Genomic DNA, 22,429 nt, shown 5'->3' with positions numbered 1-22,429 from the left:
TCATCCTCCATCGGTCTCTTAGCAACCGTTGCTTTAATGAAGACAGCTGATTAGAGTGTCGCGTGAATCTGTGATGCATTTATAATTGAGGAACGCCAGAAGCCAATACCTTAGAAGAGAGGTTCCCTTTCAGTGTCAGGTCTCTCAGATATACCTGTGTTACATTATTCATGACTCTGAAACCAGACCGCTTTTCTAGTCACTTAACCCTCAGTGTTTATTTGTGTGCAGTAAAACGCTGTTTGGAGCCGCAGCAGATATGACATTAATTAACACTGAGTAAATAAGACGCAGAGTTTTGGTATGTTTAGTCATAGTCTCTTTCTAATTAGTTGCTTTAGCTATAATTAAATGAATGAACTTTCCCATGGTTTACCACATAATTACTATATTGCATTTTTACGTAATTAATAGTCATAATCAAAGAGTGTATGCCACATTATTACAGATGCACTGATGTATCATGTGTACCAGTCAGAGCCACCAATTAAACAAACAAACAAATAAAGCTGATTGTTCTGTGTCCGTAGAGAAATGATGTTGCTCAAGAGGCCTCAAGTGTGGACAACAGATTCCTATTTGGAAAATCCATCTGTTAGGATGTTAATAATATAAATAAATAAGTTCTAAAAAATATTATATGTGAGTAGTTAACATTTGTAACAGGTGTGTATTAGAGACGTTCTGGACTGTATAGTGCAATATATTAGTACTCCAGTACCATTTTAATATCCAGTGTAGTGAGCAGGAAGTCAGTTTAGATTTGGATTGGAGGAGTCTTTATGTGATTCTGCATCTAACAAACAGACAGGACAGTTTTATGAATATAACAGCTTTTAGCTTTGCACAAACACTGTTTAAAATGCTGTGTCCCTCAGCAGCAGCTGGAGCATGTGGTATCCACACCACAGCACTGTGAATAAGCACATGCTGATCGCCACATAGCCTCTGTGTTAGCTGTCACCAGTAGCCACTTTTCTCTCGTCTGCTCTTTACTTTAAAGGAGTGGCTTTGATGCAGGAAAGATCAATTCAGGTACTGACTGGTTTTGAGCCTTCTATGGTGTGTAAATCAAGATGTCTTGGACATAAATGTAATGAAAGCGTATTTGTGTTCAAAACAAGGCAATCTCTTGGAGCAAAGGCTGACTTTTCCATTTTTAGTTTGATAAGGTTATTTTTATGTTTATTTTTTTTTAAAATAGTCCTTTAAGGCATTTCTTTTGTATAGGATCATGTGTACCTTTTGCACGTTTTTAGTCTCAGATATGTTCTCAGTGTTGTATGATTATGAATGTTTATTCAGCTGTTTTTGGAGAAAATTTACCAGTGATATATTAGATTAGATGCAATAATCTTTTTAAAAACAACAACAACAAAAAAAAAAACAGTCAGCTGAGCTTCATGTGTCAGCTTCAACCAATTTCAACTGTTTAAATGAGCTTAACATTAAAGCATTTCCCCTCAGATTTCATTTTAATTGAATGAAAATCTGTTTATCTTTTAAAATCTTTGATCCACTTATCCTTTTTTGCTTGGTTAGCTGTTGGTATTAATTTGTGCTAATAACTAGGTGACAATCATCCTAATCAGACCACACTTTTCTTTGTTAGTGAGTAAATACCACTGTTTTTGTGAGATTATATTTAAAGGTGGTAACATTTTGCGCAACTTTCATGATTCAGTGTTTTGAACGCTGCATTGTGTCTGTTTTTTAAATTTGGGTATATATTTTAATAGAGTATGTGAGTGATTGGAGTCGTCAGTGTTGTGTTCCCTCAGAGGACAGGTGCATTGTGGTGAAGTGGGCTTTTATAGCACAAAAGCACATGTGTAGTGTAAAGTTGCCTCTGCCAGCTGTCTCCCCTGAAACCCTACAGATGGTCAGATAACTGCACTATCCAGTGTCACCTAGATGAGGATGAGTCCGGTTCCTATCAAGGTTTTGTCCTCATATTGTCTCGGGGAGTTTTTCCTCACTACCAGAGCCTCTTGCTTACTCCATAGGGATAAATTTATCAATTTAAAATATATATACGGAATGCATTTATTTCTGTAAAGCTGCTTTGTGACAATGTCCATTGTTAAAAGCGCTATACAGATCGAATTGAATCAGTGACATTTAAGTATGTGTGTGTATGTGTGTGTATGTGTGTGTATGTGTGTGTATGTGTGTGTATGTGTGTGTATGTGTGTGTATGTGTGTATGTGTGTATGTGTGTGTATGCGTGTGTATGTGTGTGTATGCGTGTGTATGCGTGTGTATGCGTGTGGTTTGTTTTCTGTTAAATCTTGTGATGTACCTAAATATTTATTCATTGTGCAGGATGAGCACGAGGCAACAGACAGCCGCTTACAGCATCAGCTCGATCAGACCAAGAGAGAATTGCAGCATGCCCAAGATCGGTAAAAAAAAAAAAACTGTGTGAGAGTGTGAGACAGAATTAAGTTCTGCAAAGGTCATAACTCATCATTTCCAACCTCCAACTAGGAAAAAACTAAAGTAAACGTCCCCTCATCTCAGAATTCCTAATCAGGAACTCAGGTCGGTCTCCTCAACCCCGAGTTCAGCAAGTGACATCAAATCAACATGGCGGCTCACAGCATGAACAGTAAACACAGCAGCACTTACCTTTAAATGAATTACACTGTATATGCAAGTATTTGCATTAGCTCATTGACATACAGACATATTCACTTGTTAAATCTATGACACTGACTCTACAATTACTGATTTGAGGAGGTGAATATAAATCACTCATCACAGTTAGCTGTTCCCCCACATTGTAGCTCGAACACACGAAGGTTGAAAATGACGTTGTTCTGAGGTGAGATGAATACAGCATAAATAAAGGGATGAAATGAAAGAGAAGGAATGATGTGTGGTGCACATAGTTTATTCAGCTTTCTGTGCTTCAAAAGTTGAACAACGATATATTTTGCTGTTTATCAGTGTTTTCCAACCTGACTCCATGTGGACACATTTTATTTGATCTCTTCTAGCTTCCAACATGCTTTAGGCCAATAATCAGGCGCACTTGGTAAATGTGTAACACTCGGTAAACACTGAGTAGAAACATGTTTGGAACTCTACTTTTTTTTCTGCATTGTACTTTAATACAATGCAAAAAAAATTATATGTTAGCAAGTAATAATGTCTTGAATGCATGCAAATTCAACTAATACTTCTCTTTATTAGAATGTTTTAAACAGTTATAAGATTATTAAGCCTATTTCTAGATATTTGTGCTCATTTCAAACTTGGAATTGTTTTATTCTGTTAGCAAAAATGAGCTGCTAATAGAATTGGACCATTTTAATCTTGAAATGAGTAAATATGTCAAGAAATAGGTTTGAATGGTCTTGTATTTGTTATTTACTGAACTTTTAATGAGATCTGTATTAGATACTGTTTCCATTATTCAGGATATATTCACTTGATATTGTTTTTGCACTATAAAGCAGTGTAACTTTTGTTTAGCCTGAATCCAATTAGGAATATCTTTTTTTGATCGAAACCCCTGACGGCATATAATCAGCAGTCATCTCAGACTGTGCATAATCCGAGTTCAGGGCTATTTATTTTGTTCCGTTTGGAAGTGAAGTGATTGATGAATTTGTCTTCGTTGTGTTCAGATTGGTAGAGCTGCGCTTGGAGAAGGAAGGGGCGGAGTCGCGCTTTCATCAGCAGGAGGATCAGCTGGCTCAGCTACAGGAGGAGCTGAGGAGAGTATCGGAGAGTACACCTCAAACAGACTCACTGCAAATGGTATACAGACGCACCACACCCATGGAGCATTTTTCAGATGGAAAATGTTTAACTAGCTAACTTTTTTTATACAGCTTGAGTTTACCGCATCTGGCTGGGCAGCACCTTGGCTTTCAGTGCCACGACGTCCTCAATGTTGTAATTGTAAAGAGTCTCTATGAGATGTGTGTGTACGCCTGGTCATTGCAAGCTAGATCATTCCTGAGCGTCATTTAGTCACTGACAGGACTCAGAAGCCATAAGAGTTACACCATGTGACAGAGTTATTTTAGCCGAATAGCACTTCCTGTGTTTTAGCAGTAATAATAAAATTCTTGATAGATTCTTCAATCAAATTATAACCAAGTCATGTCAGATTGTTCTCAAAACTTTTCCAATCTGGTCGCACTCACATCTCTTTTTCTTTACAAAGAGTGAAGTGGACTGTTGATTTACTTGAGGCGTACCTAATGCTGGCATGTGATTACGAACCTTTGCTTAATATTTGAGTCTGCATTATATGTGAATATTTATATCATGCACCCAAACCAAGGCACAATATGCAATATATGTGCATAATCACATGCAGCCCAAAGCTAAACAGCACAGGTTTTCATTTTGCTGATATCTAGGACCTGGTGACGCTTCAGACTGAGCTGGCTGAGGTGGTGATGCTGAGGCAGAAGCTGGAAGAGACACTGCACATGAGAGAGAGGGAGCTCACTGCATTGAAGGGGGCACTGAAGGACGAGGTGGCCGTCCACGACCGAGAGATGGAGGCAGTTAGAGAACAGTACAGCCGAAATATGGAGGCACTTCAAAAAAGCATGGAGCATGTATCGCAGGTGTGTGTGTGTGTGTGTGTGTGTGTGTGTGTGTGTGTGTGTGTGTGTCTGAGTGTGTAAACTTGTAAAAGAGGACTTGGGCTTTCCATTTATCATATTTATGCGTATTCCTCGATCATTGCATTCTTTAAGAGGTGAAGAGATGTTCCTATAGTTTTTCAGGCATTAGTGTGCATTATTCAAGCCTTCCTCTCTTACTTCAAGAGGTCCTGTTTTAACACCACATTTCCTTTAGTCACAGCAGGAGATAGAGGAAGAGCGGCAGAAAGTGAATGCCTCGATTCTGGTTCTGGAAGAGGAGCTGGACAGTTATAGGGAACAGGGCGAGCACTGGAAGGAGCAGATGACCTCAGTCAAACAGGAGTGAGCTCTACTACTGCACAAACATTCAGACATGATATATTCACATGTACATTTTGCCAGAGGGGAAACATAAGGTAATTTTAATTTAATCTTAATTTAAGCATAGTTCCCTGGAAAATTGCCTGTCCACAGGTCTCAGACATCCATCTTCAAAGCCGTTTGTTAATTAATACAAACAATTCTCATTATTATTATTATTACTTTCTTAGTAACATTAAATAAATATCTAACATGGGGGCACTAAGGTGGCTTAGTGGTTAGCACGTTCGCCTCACACCGCCAGGGTCGGGGTTCGATTTCCGCGGCTCTGTGTGTGCGGAGTTTGCATGTTCTCCCCGTGCTGTGGGGGTTTCCTCCAGGTACTCTGGTTTCGTCCCCCAGTCCAAAGACATGCATGGTACGCTGCTTGGCGTGTCTAAAGTGTCCGTAGTGTGTGAACGTGTGTGTGAGTGTGCCCTGCGATGGATTGGCACCCTGTCCAGGGTGTACCCCGCCTTGTGCCTGATGCTTCCTGGGATAGGCTCCAGGTTCCCCCGTGACCCTGAAAAGGAGTAAGCGGTTGAAGATGGATGGATGAATATCTAATATGTAGCTAAAAATGTGCCATTCCTAAGACTGCTCTTAATATAGTATTTAGAAGCATGTTATTATTATTATTATTATTATTATTATTATTATTATACATTGTTTTGCTATACAAACAACGTTCTAAAGAATTTTGCATATGGAAAACGCAGAGCCAAATAACCAGTCTGGTTTTTGATTTATCTGCAGCCTAATGTTCATTACGTACTTTAGGTTGCTATAGCACACTGACACATATAAATGGCAATGTGCTGCTCTAAGAGTTAAGACTTTGCCCTACATGAGGCTGCTTTCATACTAGGCTTTTTCCCCTCTACTGTTTTTCATGCAGTTATACCGGAAGCAGTTTACACACCAATAGAACAGTTTGTGTTGTTGGTGAATTAGGAGCTTAATGATATGCTAATTCTGAGAGTTTTAACCGTCTAACAGCTGTCTAGGCACACAAGCGTTCCTCTTCTGGTGATTTTCTGGTCTTCTAGTCTCCAAAGCTCAGACAAGCTGCATCCTCCTCACCATTGTTGGCGTAAATGTCGTAAATGAATTCTAATCTTTTTTTATTTTGTAGTGGGATTGTTATTATGGTTACAGTGTACATGTCAAGTGAAAGTTTTTTTTTTTTAATACTCCAGCCGGTGCATTTTCTGTACAAAATACACTCCTGGTGTTTAAGCAGCCTGAGAGTATCCAAAGTTCAGTCTAATATTTATCAAAGGTGTCATAGGTTTTTTTTTTCCACACAAGTTATCATATGTAAATATGCTCATGGGTTGGGCTGTTGAGAACACAACATCCATTCATCTGTATGGCTAAAAAGTTTAGCTCCAGTGTATTTTAGACTCAGAAGTATGCTTACTACAGTCCAAACAAAACCATCGTGTTAATATTTGTATTAATAATCATATTCTTCTTAACAGCCTGTCTATCATGTGTAGGAGGACAGTAAAGAATAATTACTCACTTGATTTTCATCACTCTCCAATACAGAAACACAGTTTCCTCCACTGGTTTCTTCTGGTTGATATGAGACTAGCTGGACTATATTAGGAGCAGGTGATGTCAGGCCGGTCGTTCTACAAATCACAGTTAGGAATCTTAAGTTAAATTCCATAAGGAATGACTTCAGTCTATATGCTTTAATTAAGTAGGCCTGATATGACTAATTTATTAAACTGAATGGATAATATAAAAAAATATTCTAAACTTTAATGTCTCTTACATTTTGTGGTATTTTATGTGCTTTTTATTTGCTTGTTGTTATTCACTTCATGAATTCACCTTGGTTTCTGTTTGCCAGGCGCAGGCAGCACAGCACGTTTCAAAAGTGAGAGATCTCTCTAGATTTACACAAGGGCCTCAGACAACTTAAAGAAGCAATATATAACATTTTTGTGTTTGTCTTTTAACTTATAATATCACTTCTGGGCATATAATTGGATACATGATTGAGGCTGAATCTGAAATACCAGAGCTAATACAGTAACGCTTTACATTAAGGTCCCTTTAACAAAGATTATGTACTGCATTAGTAAACATTAACAAACAATACACTTCAGCATGAATAAACTATAAGTAATGTTAACACTTGTATTATGTAATGTTTTTATATAATAAACCAAATAAGACACATGCATCAGTCAGTGTTTATACCATCCACGAATAATACATCTACAGTGACTAATATGAATAAATATCTTAATTTAGATTTTCAGTGGTGGTTTGGCAAAATTCATAAATAATGCTGAAGAATGGCTGCCATGATTTACACTTGGAAACCTGAGTCCTAATGAGTATCTACAATGTATAACATGCTACAATTTAATTTATGCTGATTAATTGGACTTGTTTTTTGGTCATGAATGGAATGAATATTATTTAATGCAGATGTGTATAGTTAGCTGTTAGATAAGCATCAGTGTTAACTTACTTGGTTACTTTGTTAACATTACTGATGGTGTATTCATTTTGAAGATTAGAGTTATGGTTTATGTTAATGTCAGCTGATGTAATAAATAATCAAGAAACCATAACGTAAAGCGTTACAGGAAATGCTATGTATTGCTTCTTGGAAAAACAACAACAACTAATAATAAGAAGAAGAAGCCGACGAATAACACAACCTTGGGCTTGAAAGCTTTAAATCTAACTCTACAAGCAATTGCTACTTCTATCAAAGTACTGATACATAAGCAAAAGCAAACAAATCATGATTTGCTGCAGTCAGCAGTAATGAGCATGTAATGGATTAAATCAAGGGATATCAAATCATGTTATAACTAACATGGTGGTTATTTAAAAAATGTTATGTATGATTACGAAATATGTATGATTCTTTAATCATGTGTGTGTGTGTGTGTGTGTGTGTGTGTGTGTGTGTGTGTGTGTGTGTGTGTGCGTGTGCACGTGTGCGTGCTTGCTCACTCATGGACGTTTAGTTTATGATCTTGCCACCACTTACATAGGCCATGTAAAGGTGAATACTTGTTTAACCAATTGCTTCAAGTGAAAGCCTGTGACCTTCCATGGTATACAAATTGTCAAAGCTTCTTCCTTTAAGAAGAGCTCCATATTTGCATTACATTGTGTTAATTTAAAAAACAATATCTTTAAAGAAGTGAATTTGTTAAACAAGTATTTAAGTTTTTGTGGCCTATTAATTCATATATTGCAGAGGATGATTTTTAGACCTGATGATTGTTATTGTAACTAGCTTTTACATGTGTTCAGTGTTCAGATATGTGTGTGTGTGTGTAGAGGGTTGTGTGTGATAATCCTGAATTGTCTGCTTGTCTAGACTGCTGCAGGCTCAGCAGGAGAAGAAGGAACTTGAGGAGAAACTGCTCAGTCTGAAGAAGCAGACATGTGAAACCGACTCGCACTCTTTCACTCAGGTAACACAGTGTTGTTTATTTGCTAATAGAAAGACATTACCTTTATTAGGTAGACAGTTTTTATACCTAAATTATGGGTCATTTATCAGGAACAGTTACCATGCAAGTGCCATCTGTAGGTGTAAAGGGTCACTATTCAATTCTAATCCAGGTATGATCTCTAACATCGCATATTATCGTTTGATAAACATAGCTAGTTTCACTGCAGTCTTTGTAAATAAAGTTTAGCTACATTATATGGCCAAAGGCTTATGGACACCTGATTATCACACTCATATGTGTTTGTTGAACATCCCATTCCACATTTATTCCCCCTTTGCTGTTATAATAAGCTCCACTTCTGGGAAGGCTTTCCACTAGATTTTGGTAGGGATTTGTGTTTGTTCAGTCACAAGAGCATTAGTGAGGTTGAGGTCAGGTACTGATGTTGGGATGTTGAGGAGGCTCCAATTCATCCCAAAAGATATCGGTGTTACAGTGAGGGAAAAAAAGTATTTGATCCCCTGCTGATTTTGTACGTTTGCCCACTGACAAAGAAATGATCAGTCTATAATTTTAATGGTAGACTTATTTGAACAGTGAGAGACAGAATAACAACAAAAAAAATCCAGAAAAACGCATGTCAAAAATGTTATAAATTGATTTGCATTTTAATGAGGGAAATATGTATTTGACCACTCTGCAAAACATGACTTAGTACTTGGTGGCAAAACCCTTGTTGGCAATCACAGAGGTCAGACATTTCTTGTAGTTGGCCACCAGGTTTGCACACATCTCAGGAGGGATTTTGTCCCACTTCTCTTTGCAGATCTTCTCAAGTCATTAAGGTTTCGAGGCTGACGTTTGGCAACTTGAACCTTCAGCTCCCTCCACAGATTTTCTATGGGATTAAGGAATGGAGACTGGCTAGGCCACTCCAGGACCTTAATGTGCTTCTTCTTGAGCCACTCCTTTGTTGCCTTGGCCGTGTGTTTTGGGTCACTGTCATGCTGGAATACCCATCCACGAACCATTTTCAGTGCCCTGGCTGAGGGAAGAAGTTTCTCACCCAAGATTTGACGGTACATGGCCCCGTCCATCGTCCCTTTGATGCGGTGAAGTTGTCCTGTCCCCTTAGCAGAAAAACACCCCCAAAGCATAATGTTTCCACCTCCATGTTTGATGGTGGGGATGGTGTTCTTGGGGTCATAGGCAGCATTCCTCCTCCTCCAAACACGGCGAGTTGAGCTGATGCCAAAGAGCTCCGTTTTGGTCTCATCTGACCACAACACTTTCACCCAGTTGTCCTCTGAATCATTCAGATGTCCATTGGCAAACTTCAGACGGGCATGTATATGGGCTGTCTTGAGCAGGGGGACCTTGCGGGTGCTGCAGGATTTCGGTCCTTCACGGCGTAGTGTGTTACCAGGTGTTTTCTTGGTGACTATGGTCCCAGCTGCCTTGAGATCATTGACAAGATCCTCCAGTGTAGTTCTGGGCTGATTCCTCACTATTCTCATGATCATTGCAACTCCACGAGGTGAGATCTTGCATGGAGCCCCAGGCCGAGGGAGATTGACAGTTCTTTTGTGTTTCTTCCATTTGCGAATAATCGCACCAACTGTTGTCACCTTCTCACCAAGCTGCTTGGCAATGGTCTTGTAGCCCATTCCAGACTTGTGTAGGTCTACAATCTTGTCCCTGACATCCTTGGAGAGCTCTTTGGTCTTGGCCATGGTGGAGAGTTTGGAATCTGATTGATTGATTGCTTCTGTGGACAGGTGTCTTTTATACAGGTAACGAGCTGAGATTAGGAGCACTCCCTTTAAGAGTGTGCTCCTAATCTCAGCTCGTTACCTGTATAAAAGACACCTGGGAACCAGAAATCTTTCTGATTGAGGGGGGTCAAATACTTATTTCCCTCATTAAAATGCAAATCAATTTATAACATTTTTGACATGCGTTTTTCTGGATTTTCTTGTTGTTATTCTGTCTCTGACTGTTCAAATAAATCTACCATTAAAATTATAGACTGATCATTTCTTTGTCAGTGGGCAAACGTACAAAATCAGCAGGGGATCAAATACTTTTTTCCCTCACTGTATGGTCAGATGTCCGCATACTTTTGGCCATATAGTGGTGTTCAGAAAGTAGCAGCCTGTGATCTTACCAGGGAAAGAAAATCAGAGCATATAATAGTAGGTTTAATAGCATTTAGCATGTCAGATTAACTATAAAGACCTAGTTATGATGTTTAAAACCTTTTTTCTTTTTAATGTTGGGTTTTTTTTGCTGATTTTCGGAGGCAATATAGACCATCCTGAACATTTAGCTAAAGCTAATTTGAATTGTGTCAGAAAAACAAGATAGCTTTTGAATCACCATTGCACACACAATCATGGATACCATGGTGAATCAACGCTAAATCATCAGTGTTCATTTAAGATTTACCCTGCTGCACACATCTTAATGCAATCAAATATAATGCTGTATTCGACTAAAGGTCCGAGCTTATAATTTCCAAATTTGTCTAGGAAATAACTAAGATAATGCCTCACGAATTCCTACTCGGGTGAGTCTCCTAAACCTTGAGTTCAGCAAGCATTGTCAAATCAGTATGATGGTTCACATCATGAGCAGTAAACACAGCAACATTTCTTACCTTTAAATGAGTTCTAGTTTCTATTTATAAGCAGTAGCTTTAGATCAATAAATATACAGACATATTCACTTGTTAAATCTATAACACTGACTTTACAGTTACTGATTTGAGGAGCTAAATATTAGTGTCTGGTCCGAGTCCACCTTTGTCGAGTCTGAGTCGAGACCAAGTCCTTAACCAATCACTTCCAAAAGGGGCCGAGTTAGACTTAAGTCCGAGTCCTTACTGGCCAAGTCAGAGTTGAGTCTGGCCAAGTCCAGAAAGTAATTAAACATTTTTTTTGTTTTTTAAATCGCAATTGTAAACTCAACCCTGAGCTGTTAAATTAACATTTTAACCTTCACAAACCAATGGCCGCATACATGTAACAAAAATACCACTATTACATCTTGCCATTGCCGTTTAATATTTTTATTTCATGTCATCAGCACTTCAACTAGTTTCCTATCAAAAAAATTTTTTCAAAGAAAAAAGGGATATAGAGGTATATGTAGAACTTTTAGTATATTACAAGTGTATGGTAAATGGTCTGCACTTATATAGCGCTTTTATTCAAAGCGCCTTACATTGTGTCTCAGTCACCCATTCACACACACACACACACACACACACACACACTCACACACCAAGGGCAGCAGAGCTGCCATGCAAGGAGCTAAGTTGCCATTGGGAGCAACTTGGAGTTCACTGTCTTACCCAAGGACACTACGGCATGTGGAGTCATGTGAGCCGGGAATTGAACCGACAACCCGCTCTACCACCTGAACCACAGCCACCCCCGTATGAAAATGCAAATTAGCTTGTTTTGTTATTGTATCACACTATATTGTGTCCTCCAGTTTGAGTTGACATTTCAATTATTTGATGCCTCTCCCCCACAGTTATATAGGCTGAGAGAGAGAGAGAGAGAGAGACAGAGTACAGAGTACAGAGTACAGAGTAGAGTTAAATTTAGCAGGATATCATAACAAGCGTCATGCTTTTATAACTGCTTTTAATCTGTCTATGAATGACAACAAACTAATTTCTGAACACAGCTCTGTTCTTGTAACTTTTTTCATTTTAATTTATAAAATAAAAAAAAAAAAAAACCTATCAGCAGGGTTTAAGATATTTACTACATTTAAGAAGTACATTTCACATTTTACGTGAAATCCAAGACTGGAATCACCAAATGCTAATGTTTAGGGGTGGGCGATATGACTGCAATCTTATTTCACGATATCAATACGTTTTCTCAGGTAGGTCTATCAGTAGTATATAATAGTATGTAAGAAATATTACAGAAACTGAATAAAGCAATTAAATGTAAAATAAAATAGACTTCACTCTATGACATATACAGTGATTCTTATTCAATTTACTGAAGTTATTCAGTCAAAGGAGTGAGTGATTTTCTTTGTCTTTTGTTGTATGATTAACATTAATGACACAGACAGCAGCAGGTTTATTAGACTACTGTCACTTTAAGACCTAATGCACAGATCCGATAAACTGTATTCACACACCTCCATTTTTTTTCCCCAACTGTTCACATTAACTTAAGACATAACCAACCATGTTTGCATGAATACTTGGCCAGACCTGCATTTTGACATGATGTGTGTGTGTGTATTTATTTGGCCGTCCAAGCGTAGTAAGCTGCTAAAGAGAACTCAATTCGGTACTCACACGATGAGGCGGCTTTCTGTGCGTGTGCTTCAAGTGTGGCAGGGAGACATTAATTTCTTATCTTAATTTTATGCTGACATACCACCAGCCACCCCATCTCACCTATATATTATAAATTATTTATATATATATATATATATATATATATATATATATATATATATATATATATATATATATATATATATACATACACACACACACATACATACATACATACATATGTGTGTATATGTATATATGTATGTATGTGTGTGTATATATATATATATATGTAGATATAGATATATATACACACACACACACACACACACACACACACATACGTACACTCATTTGTAAGTATTTTGTTGGCAGTCTCAATGCTAATAGCTAAATGTGTCATTAAAACATGTACTTAATATATACTATTATATTATATTCAACTCATTTAATTGTTTTTTTAAATTCTATTACAGCTTTAAGCAAATATACAGGGAGTTTGGCTTCATCACGTAGGACATCAATAGAGTAGCTCCTTAGCAGCTTTAAATAGCATTAGCTATGCTAATGAACAAATGAGACCTGTTAAACTCACCTCAACATGTCTTTTACAATCATTTAAAAACTTGCAAAATTGTACATTGTAGTGGAGTCTGGGGTGAAGTGCATTTTGTATTTCCTTTTTTTTCACTACAGTGATACTGAACTGATGAGAGAGAGAGAGAGAGAGAGAGAGAGAGAGAGAGAGAGAGAGAGAGAGATTTTAAAGACTTTAAAGCCCGCCCACAGAGAAAACTGATAGGTTTAGCTAGCAGAAAGAGAGACCAATAAGGATACCCTCTCTGTCACTCTCTCACTCTAGTCACTCACACTCTGCGCCTACTGGTCTTTCACTTGGTCTCAAAAAATCGATTTCCAGGATATTGTATATAATTTGAGGCTGTCAAGGAGCTGCTATCAGTATACGGGAGACTCCCGGAACTTCTGAGAGTGGTGGAATGTCTGTTTATGTTTTTATTTATTTATTTTTAAATTTACTTTCTTTTCATGTTACGCATGACGTGGACTCGACTGTACTCTGATAAATGACAGAGTCCAAAATGTCCGAGTCCACGTTCGTGTGCGTGACAAGTTCGGGTTCGTCCATAATTGGACTCGAGTCCAGACTTGAGTACCCCAACTCTAGTAAAGATACATCACTTATCACAGTTAGCTGGCTAGCCTGTTGTATATGTTATATAGCCTAAGAAAAGATGAATATGGAGACGCCCATGGTTTTTTCTGCACTTTGTAGGTAGCTCGAACGCACGGAGGTCGAAAATTATGTAAATCCAAGTTCCCACTTTCGCAGTAAATCAAATGCAGCATTAAGATACTAAAGTTACATATGTGACATTTGATTGTTGGTCATTTCACATGAACATCATATTTAGGTTCAGGAGCTGCAGTGCTGTCTCGACGATCTAAAACAGGCACACTTAAAAATCGATGAGCAGAAAGCCGAGCTGGTGAAGAAGGAGGAGGAGCTCCGAGCTCTGAAAAGAACCAGTCAAAACAAAGAACAGGAGCTTGAGGCTGAGATTGACAAACTGAAGGACCAGTCAAAGATGGACAAAGAGGAGCTTTCCAAAGTGCTTGAGAAGACGCAACAGGTTAGTTGTTTTTTAAAGAGTTTTTAAGGAAGAATTAAGAATTCTTAATGTGTGACAGTTAATTTTTTCTCTGTTCTTAATTTTTATCAACAGAATGACATAGAAAATATAAACAGCTTGGACGGATAAAACATTAGAATAAGCATTTAGAAAAAAATTATTAAAATTTAAATTCTGAACTACAATTATTCCACAAAAGATAAAAAATATTTATCTTTTTTCCCCTTTTGGTTTGAAATCTGAGGAAATGTATATGTATAACACTATTTTGTTTTGTGGAACCATAGAAAATCAGATGGAAACTAAAACAGTTTCCTGGGCGATATGTTTTTGTGCTGGAGATCAGCACAGCTCTGAAAATCTTTCAGCTCCATCAACAAAAATATTTGGGTTACGATTCCATTAGTTAAGAGATGCTGGGTTTTGTAGTTATAAAACACTGATGGATGTAAATGCACCAACCAGGGCTGGAAAACATGCTTCCTAATGTCTGTTACTGTTAATGCAGTGAAGTGATTAATACAACACACCAGAGTTTAACATTCAGAAATGCCAAAGAGAACATTAGATAGCTTCAAGATTTCTGTCCTTAAAAAGACAAACGTATGTGATACCACAACCAGAGAAAGATGTAATGGGCTAATAATTGAGTAATTGACTTTTATTAAAATAGGTCCACACCTTGCACTTTTCCTTTGACTTTTTACTTGGTGTGCTGCATAACTGTCACTAAATGCTAGCAAAGCCGGTACAGTAAAAGCCTGCAGGAAAATGGTTTATACTGTATGTGCAGTGGTGATGATGCAGCAGTGACGGCCTCTACAGCTTCAGGATCCCTTTAGCCTACTAGTAGCATATTTCTTTCAGTGGCAGAGTGGATGATTCAGGGCTGTCACTTCTGTGTGTCTTCATGAATTTGCCTGTACTACATCTCTTTTCATTCCTAATGTTGTGACTTCATAGTCAAGTTGTGACTTCTTCTTCTCCTTGTTTTCTCAGTCCTCTTTACTTCTCTGCCCTTTCCCCAGTCTTTAGTATCATCTCAGGATCCTACCAAAGACAGTACTCGGGACCTTCACGAGGCCAACAATCGCCTTAGAGAGAGAATTGCCCGCATGGTACAGTGGTCATGTACAGATTTACATGATTTAATCAAAAACAAATACGTTGTGTATAATAAATAGTGTGTGCATTTTCTTTTGCACAGTCCCAACTGCACACCAGTCTGCCTGACAGTGGGGCTTCAGATGTTCTGGAGGAGGAGAACCGGTATCTGAAGACGCAGCTGGAGGAAGCACGGCGTGCAGCTTCCCGCCTCAGCCACGAGAAAGAGGAACTCGGTCGCCAACTGGAGGAAAAAGAAGCAGAGAGAGAAACCCTGCGCCGTGGCAAAGCAGACCTCGAAGAGCAGAAGAGGCTGCTTGACCGAGCACTGGAGAAGATGAACAAAGATGTAAGTGTGTGTATGTGAAAGTGTGCTCGCTGTTCGGTGTTTAATGGTATAAAACACTGCAGCAATAATGCAGATATTCAATTATTTGCTTAGGGGAACTTTCAAATTTTTTTATTTCGACTTCAAACCTGACCCTGTATCTTACAGCAGGACTGAGTGATATGACAAAAAATATAGACTATAATGAACCATATAATGATTCATGAGGCCTCATATAATGAGGCATTTCAGCAATACTGGATATGTATCATGATATATAGGTTAAATAAATATTAATACATTGGTTATATAAAAATTCCTTTAATTAACATTATTTTTTAAAGAAAATTTATATAAACTATTTAAAACTGAAAATGAGAAAAAACATATCTGTAAAAAATGTTATCAACTGCTTCTAGGCAGTTTATATTTTAGTTCACCACTAAGCTAGCTCGCTGTACTAATATTATATAGCAAACCAATATGAGTGAATGAAGTGATGGCATAAACCAAGGCAGCTAACATTAGCTACATTTCATGAATCTATATTTACCTCAGCGAACACTCAAAATATTTTAAGGTTGGCCAGTCACTTTTTAAAAGAAATGCACTGACAGAACGAACAGAGGATACAAGAACACTTCTTCAGCTGGGTAGAGCTAGATGGAAATCATGGAGCGTAGAGATTATTTTTTTTCCTCTTAAAAATAGACTGTATTGAGTGTAAATGTTGACTGAAGCGCTATTTGGTATATTACATTTGCTACTTATGCTTACATTGCATTGATTAAAACAATGGCTTAGGTAATGTCTGCTAGCTAGCAAATGGTAGCTCAATCAGTCATGACTTAAGCTCTAAAATCTTTTCAGTAAAATCAATATACCTGCCAATAATATATGACTATTAGCATTTTACTTAATAATTAATAATGCTGTACATCCCACTTTGAGTTAGACCATGCGATGTGGGCCGGTTGTATTTACTGTGCAAAAACCAATTTTTACAAGATGGCGACTTCCATTTCAACTCAGAAAAGGCTTCAAAAGTGCACCGTTTTACAGTTTTATTTGTTTTACAATTGTTATTTGTTTTCTTTATTGTCTGCTTGGTTTTGTGGCATAAAGTCTCATTAAAAACACTAACTTGTCTAGAATAGTGTTTTTTTTTTTTTTTACACTATCTTGTAATTTATCCAATTTATACAACAGCACAAAAAGCTAATTCATAACAATTATAATTCCATCACCCGTTTGTTTACACTGAATTTCCACAGAGTTTTTCTTTTGCATCACTACATTTTATACTTGTTAAAGGTACAGTGTTAATGAATGAGGCTATTTTTCCAGTCACCAGTTGGTGATTTTTAATTGCATATTGTTGGGGTAAAAAATATTGTGATCAGTATGATTATTCTATCAATAGTGTTTAACACGTGAATATTACTGTATCACAGATAGACCTGATGATGGGCGATTCCCGGCAGTCTGTGCAGAATCTGCAGTCTCAGCTGGATGAGTTTAGAGATCGCTCTCGTAAGGAGCTTCACGAATCTCAGAGGCTAAACAAGGACCGACTGGTTGAGCTGCAAAGAACTCAGAACAGCCTCAAAGCAGCACAGGAAGAGGTGAGGGAGACGTGCAGGACCATTAGGTGGCTGTTGGTCCTTCTCTGTAGCTAACTAGTATCCATGATATTTAAAGGTCCAACAATCTTTTTTTTTTATTATTATTTTTCTTATTCCTTACTTGTACAAATAACCTAGAAAACAGACAGGACATGATAAAAAAAATAATGGTTAAGTAATGGCATTAGCACATGTTTATTATGTGGCTGAGAAAATGCTTTGTCTGTGTTTACATGTCTTTTCGCAATCATTTTATAGACACGCCCCCATGCCCCTTTGCTCCGCCCCATCTCAGTCTGTTCAAAAAGAAAACCATTGCAGAATCCAGTAAGCGATAAGTGCAGCTTCATACTTTTTACTGCGAGTAAAAAAAAAAAAAAGTATCTTCCTACACGTCTGAGCCTCCCTGATGTACACTAACCTATAGCCAACTCATGAAATTGCTGTTTTATTTATGAAAGAGGACCAGAGATGTTAACTCTGCTAATGAGATCTGCGCTATATCCAGTATTTGGACAGAATTCATACAATAGAACTGTCATAAAAGGTTAGACAGTCATCATGTAAGTAAGCAATAACGCACTCCATAACATGCGGTTATACGAAAAGAATCCAGTTTGGGGTGGTAATGGCATCACACTACCCCAGCATGGACTATTTTTGTATAACAGCATGGTCTGTCATGTGTTACTCCACAGATATTTGCCAATGATTACAGTGTTCTTAATGATTACAATGTTATTAATGACCGACGCGTCATGCATTTTAACGCTTATAATTAAGATTTAACGTTATGCAACATCCACAAGAAAAGTTCCTGTTACTACTTTCATTATATGCACAATAAAACAGTACTTTCTTCACTAGCATCTCTCTCTCGTTCTCAAAAATGGCAGCTTGTCATTTTACTGAGAAATCCGAAAGTGTAAACTTCTGTCTTGAAGACTTAATGGGAAACTTTGCAAAGCTCTGACATCTGAGACTCCTTCTATAAATATTAAATTAACGTCTCCTAACCGAAAGAAATGTCTCTTTAATTTCTTTATTCCTGTTATGTCTGAAGGTAAAAGATAATTAAATCAGGCATTAGTGAGATAAGATTACTCTGCTAGCTTCCATATAATACACTTCACTAGCCTGCCTGTCTCAGTGTTCTGCCCATGCAAAATAAAGACAATTTGTTTAAAAGGGAAGCATCTGATACTTTAACGAGGATTTTATTGCCCTGCTGATTGTATTACTACATATCACACTGATATACAGGTTACTGTGCAAACTAAGACTTAAAGCTGTTTGAGATGTTTGTAACATCAGCTTTGTTTTTAAAAATTGACTATAGATTCACTAACAGTTACTTTTTATTGTTATTTTTTGGTTTTGTATTTTCTTGGTCGATCTTTCTTACCAGCTATATGCCACCTACTCGACTTCAGAGGACATGCTACAGATTAGCCATTAACCTTCTGTAGAAACTTGACTGCTGAGGAATGCAGTGAAACCGTCGTGTTTTGCATGTTTAATCTATTGGGGAAATGTCACTCCGTCATCGTGATGTTTGTGTATGTCTGTTTCAGTTGCTGTTCGCTTGAAATGTAATCTAGACGTGGTTTTTAACCTGTTCTCTCATGAGCCTCGTGCTTTGTGCTCTTTTATTTTTAATCATGCCCAATTGTCTTGAATCATCTTTCAGCTAATCATCATTGCTTGAATTTTCTATTCCTCATCGCACACGGATCTGTATGGTGGTGTGTATCAGGTTTCACGTCTAAAGAAGGAACTGCTGGTGTGCTCTGAGGAGAGGGATAGCGCTCAGCTCGATAAGGAGCTTCTGAGCAGCCGTCTCAAGCACAAGGAGAGTGAGCTGGACAGTGAGAGGACTTCACAGACAGACCGCAGCAGAGAGATACGGCTTCTAGAGGTTTGTGTGCGTACGTGCATGTGTTAAGTTGTTTCTCCTTGTACTTTTTCTGCTGGTACAAAGGCAGTTAATTTGAAAATCAAATCTATGACAGCACATTGTCTGATTGGAATTGTAAAGGATCTGATTACACTGAACAGGACCGAGTGTTTCCTGTTAAAGCACTATATAAAGATGCACTTTGATATAGTAATGTGTGTCAGTGTATATGTATGTGTGTGTAATACATCCTTGTCTATGTCTTAGGATAAAGTAAAGACTTTGGAGATAGAATTGGATGAGGAAAAGACTGGAGCCGAGCTTCTGAACGAGCGCATCACACGCACTCGAGAGCAGGTAGCTAAACGCACACGGCCAAATATCCTGTTTATTTGTTTATTTTTTATATAGTTTGAGAAAAATACCCCCCACCTTGTGGTTTTTTTTTTTTTTTGCTTTTAAGGTGGACCAACTCCGCTCTGAGCTGATGCAAGAGCGCTCAGCCAGAAATGACCTTGAGATGGACAAGAGTTCACTGGAGAGACAGGTACACAGGTTTTATACACTGTGTCACAATGATCACAAGGTCTTCACTAAGCATTTAAACAAAAAAATCCTAAACTTGTATGGTTTTTGTTGTCGTACATGTAAATGATCAACTAATGACCCCCCCCCCCCCCACAGTTGGTTCAGTACAAAATATATCAATACACTCACTGTTCACATTAATTCGAACAAGTACACCTGCTCTTCCATGTAATTCAGTCTTCAACTGTCCAATTTTGCTGATCTTGTGTCCACGAGGTAGCCTCAGATTCCTGTTCCGGGCTGACAGGAATGGAACCTGACGTGGTCTTCTGCTGTTGTAGCTCATCCACCTCAAGGTTCAGCATGTTGTGGGCTCTGAGATTCTTTTCTGCTTACCACAGTTGTAAAGAGTGATTATTTGAGCTTACGTAGCCTTCCTGTCAGCTTGAACCAGTCTAGCCATTCTCCTCTGACCTCATTTTCGCACCATGCTGTGTAACTCAAGAGACAGTTGTGTGTGAAAATCCCAGGAGATCAGTAGTTTCTGAAATACTCAAACCAGCCTGTCCAACACCAGCGAACATTAACTGAAGCTCTTGACCTGTATCTGCATTAATTATTTGCATTGTGCTGCCGCCACATGATTGGCTGTTTATATAACTGCATGAATGAGCAGGTGTACAGGTGTTCTTATTAAATTGGCCAGTGAGTCTATATCAGAACTGAACAAAACACTTGCACTCAAAATGGCTAACTTGTTCAGTCTCTAATTCCTCTGGGGTAGTTTATTTGGGTCAGATGTGTGGCCTTGGTGTCTGCTCCATTAAGGCTTTCTCAGGGATTCTCTGGAAGACTGCTTCAGGGGTGCTGCAGTATAGTTAAGTGGTTTCTGAAGTAAAGCATTAATTATCTGGTTACTTGAATGGTCTGGCATTAGTAAATAAAAAGCCTCATCGTTTATTGCAGCAGCCATTTTGACAGATGAACACAGGTGCACAGTGTCTTGCGGTCTTATTATCTGATTTCTTATAGAGCTAAAACCATTTAGCACAATATGGTGCTGTAAGCGATTAGGGCAGTGTTTTTCAAAGTGGGGGCCGCCAAGGGGCGCCCGGGAGGCCTCAACAATTTGGTGTGAAAAATAAATAAATACATGATTTTTATATATATATATATATATATATATATATATATATATATATATATATATATATATATATATATATATATAATATAATATAATGTTATATATGTATATATGTTATGCAGTCAATTCCTAATGTAATGTAAAGATGTAATTATTAATAAAAAAGGGGAATATATTCAGAAGTCTGTATTTTTAATGTGTTTTAAAGACATCTTGCAAAAGAGGGGCCTCGGTGTAATGTTAATGTCACCTGGGGGGCCTTGCCCTGGAAAAGTTTGGGAACCCCTGGATTAGGGTACTATTTATTTATTTATTTATTTATTTATTTATTTTTATTATTATTATTTTTACGCAAAAAGCTTTGAAAAAAACTTGAGTGGTTAGTGCCCTCTAGTGTTTGACAGTGTGTGAAAAAAGGATCAGATTCATGAAAGTGATTTTCCTATAAAACTTTTAAAGCTTGATTTCTGTCAGTACCAACACATTTGTGGAGTCTGGTTTTACAGCCATGATAACCAGATATCTATTCAAACGCGTCTCACATATAAGATAAAATGTGATTTTGGCACCCGAGTGTTGCAACACAAAACATGTTCACTCTATCAGGAGATTGTGAGTTCGAATCCCACCAGTGCCACAGCCATCTATAGCCAAAAATGCAAGGGAGCAATCTTGGCCGTGCTCTCTAGGTGGAAGGGGCATACTCGCTCTCTCCTGTCAAAGTCAGCTTCATAGTCATTTGTAGCACATCGCATGACAATGGGAAAAAAACGAAACACAATTCCTTCAGGAGACACAAAATCATATGAAATCTAACAAGTCACATAAATAGATATATATATATATAAGTGTAGCAGCAGTGGGATACATATAGTAAAAAAAATGTTGTAATGTATGAATACTGTCCCGAAGAGGCCGCTGCATTCGTACATGCCGTCATCTTGGAAGGACAGTCACTAGCCAACTGTAGTTATCCGTGAGCTCATGTATATGGAAGAGGGCGGATTGCGCTTTTCTCCGAGTGTGTTTTTCTGCTCTGTGATGTAGCCTGAGCAGCATTTCTAAGAGATGTGGTTGTCTGGCTTCACCTGTTTCTGAAGAAGCATCTGATAGCCTTCACCCTGCACGATTGGTAACTGTTGTATGATAGGGGAGAGCTGACTGGCGGGTGGGAATTGGCCATGACCAAATGAGAGAGAAAATTATCAAAAAAAATGAAGAAACAGATTTCACTTTTTGTTGCAATTCTTTATAGTCTAAAAGCGGCTTTTCACATTTCACATAGTTTAAAAAAAAAAAAATCATCATTATAACCTTCAGCCAAATGCTGAATCTTAACTTGGCTCAGATTATCGTGTGGCTGCACAGGTGTGGAACTTGAGTCTGATTTTATGTGAAGGTTAGATAGTTTTATAGTCATTCA

At 38.0% G+C, this 22,429-nt stretch overlaps 1 protein-coding gene across 2 annotated transcripts in view; it reads left to right on the top strand.

Annotated features, from left to right (window-relative positions):
* The window catches only part of cgnb (cingulin b), a 40,500-nt gene that overhangs the window by 12,720 nt on the left and 5,351 nt on the right, over nt 1-22,429 (top strand). Inside the window, exons 5-17 of one of the 2 annotated variants that reach the window (XM_053637999.1) lie at nt 2,326-2,405; nt 3,636-3,768; nt 4,380-4,592; nt 4,828-4,955; nt 6,838-6,864; nt 8,335-8,431; nt 14,159-14,377; nt 15,406-15,495; nt 15,585-15,830; nt 17,264-17,434; nt 19,191-19,352; nt 19,599-19,688; nt 19,795-19,878. In XM_053637999.1, coding sequence (XP_053493974.1) covers nt 2,326-2,405; nt 3,636-3,768; nt 4,380-4,592; nt 4,828-4,955; nt 6,838-6,864; nt 8,335-8,431; nt 14,159-14,377; nt 15,406-15,495; nt 15,585-15,830; nt 17,264-17,434; nt 19,191-19,352; nt 19,599-19,688; nt 19,795-19,878 — 1,740 coding nt within the window. The remainder of the gene's footprint in view (nt 1-2,325; nt 2,406-3,635; nt 3,769-4,379; nt 4,593-4,827; nt 4,956-6,837; nt 6,865-8,334; nt 8,432-14,158; nt 14,378-15,405; nt 15,496-15,584; nt 15,831-17,263; nt 17,435-19,190; nt 19,353-19,598; nt 19,689-19,794; nt 19,879-22,429) is intronic. The other variant, XM_053638000.1, reaches the window with a different exon arrangement.

The sequence above is a fragment of the Ictalurus furcatus genome, chromosome 12, assembly GCF_023375685.1.
Source record: "Ictalurus furcatus strain D&B chromosome 12, Billie_1.0, whole genome shotgun sequence".
Classification (NCBI taxonomy): Eukaryota; Metazoa; Chordata; class Actinopteri; order Siluriformes; family Ictaluridae; genus Ictalurus; species Ictalurus furcatus.
The sequence above is the reverse complement of the archived record's forward strand: the minus strand, read 5'-3'. Positions and strand labels throughout refer to the sequence as shown.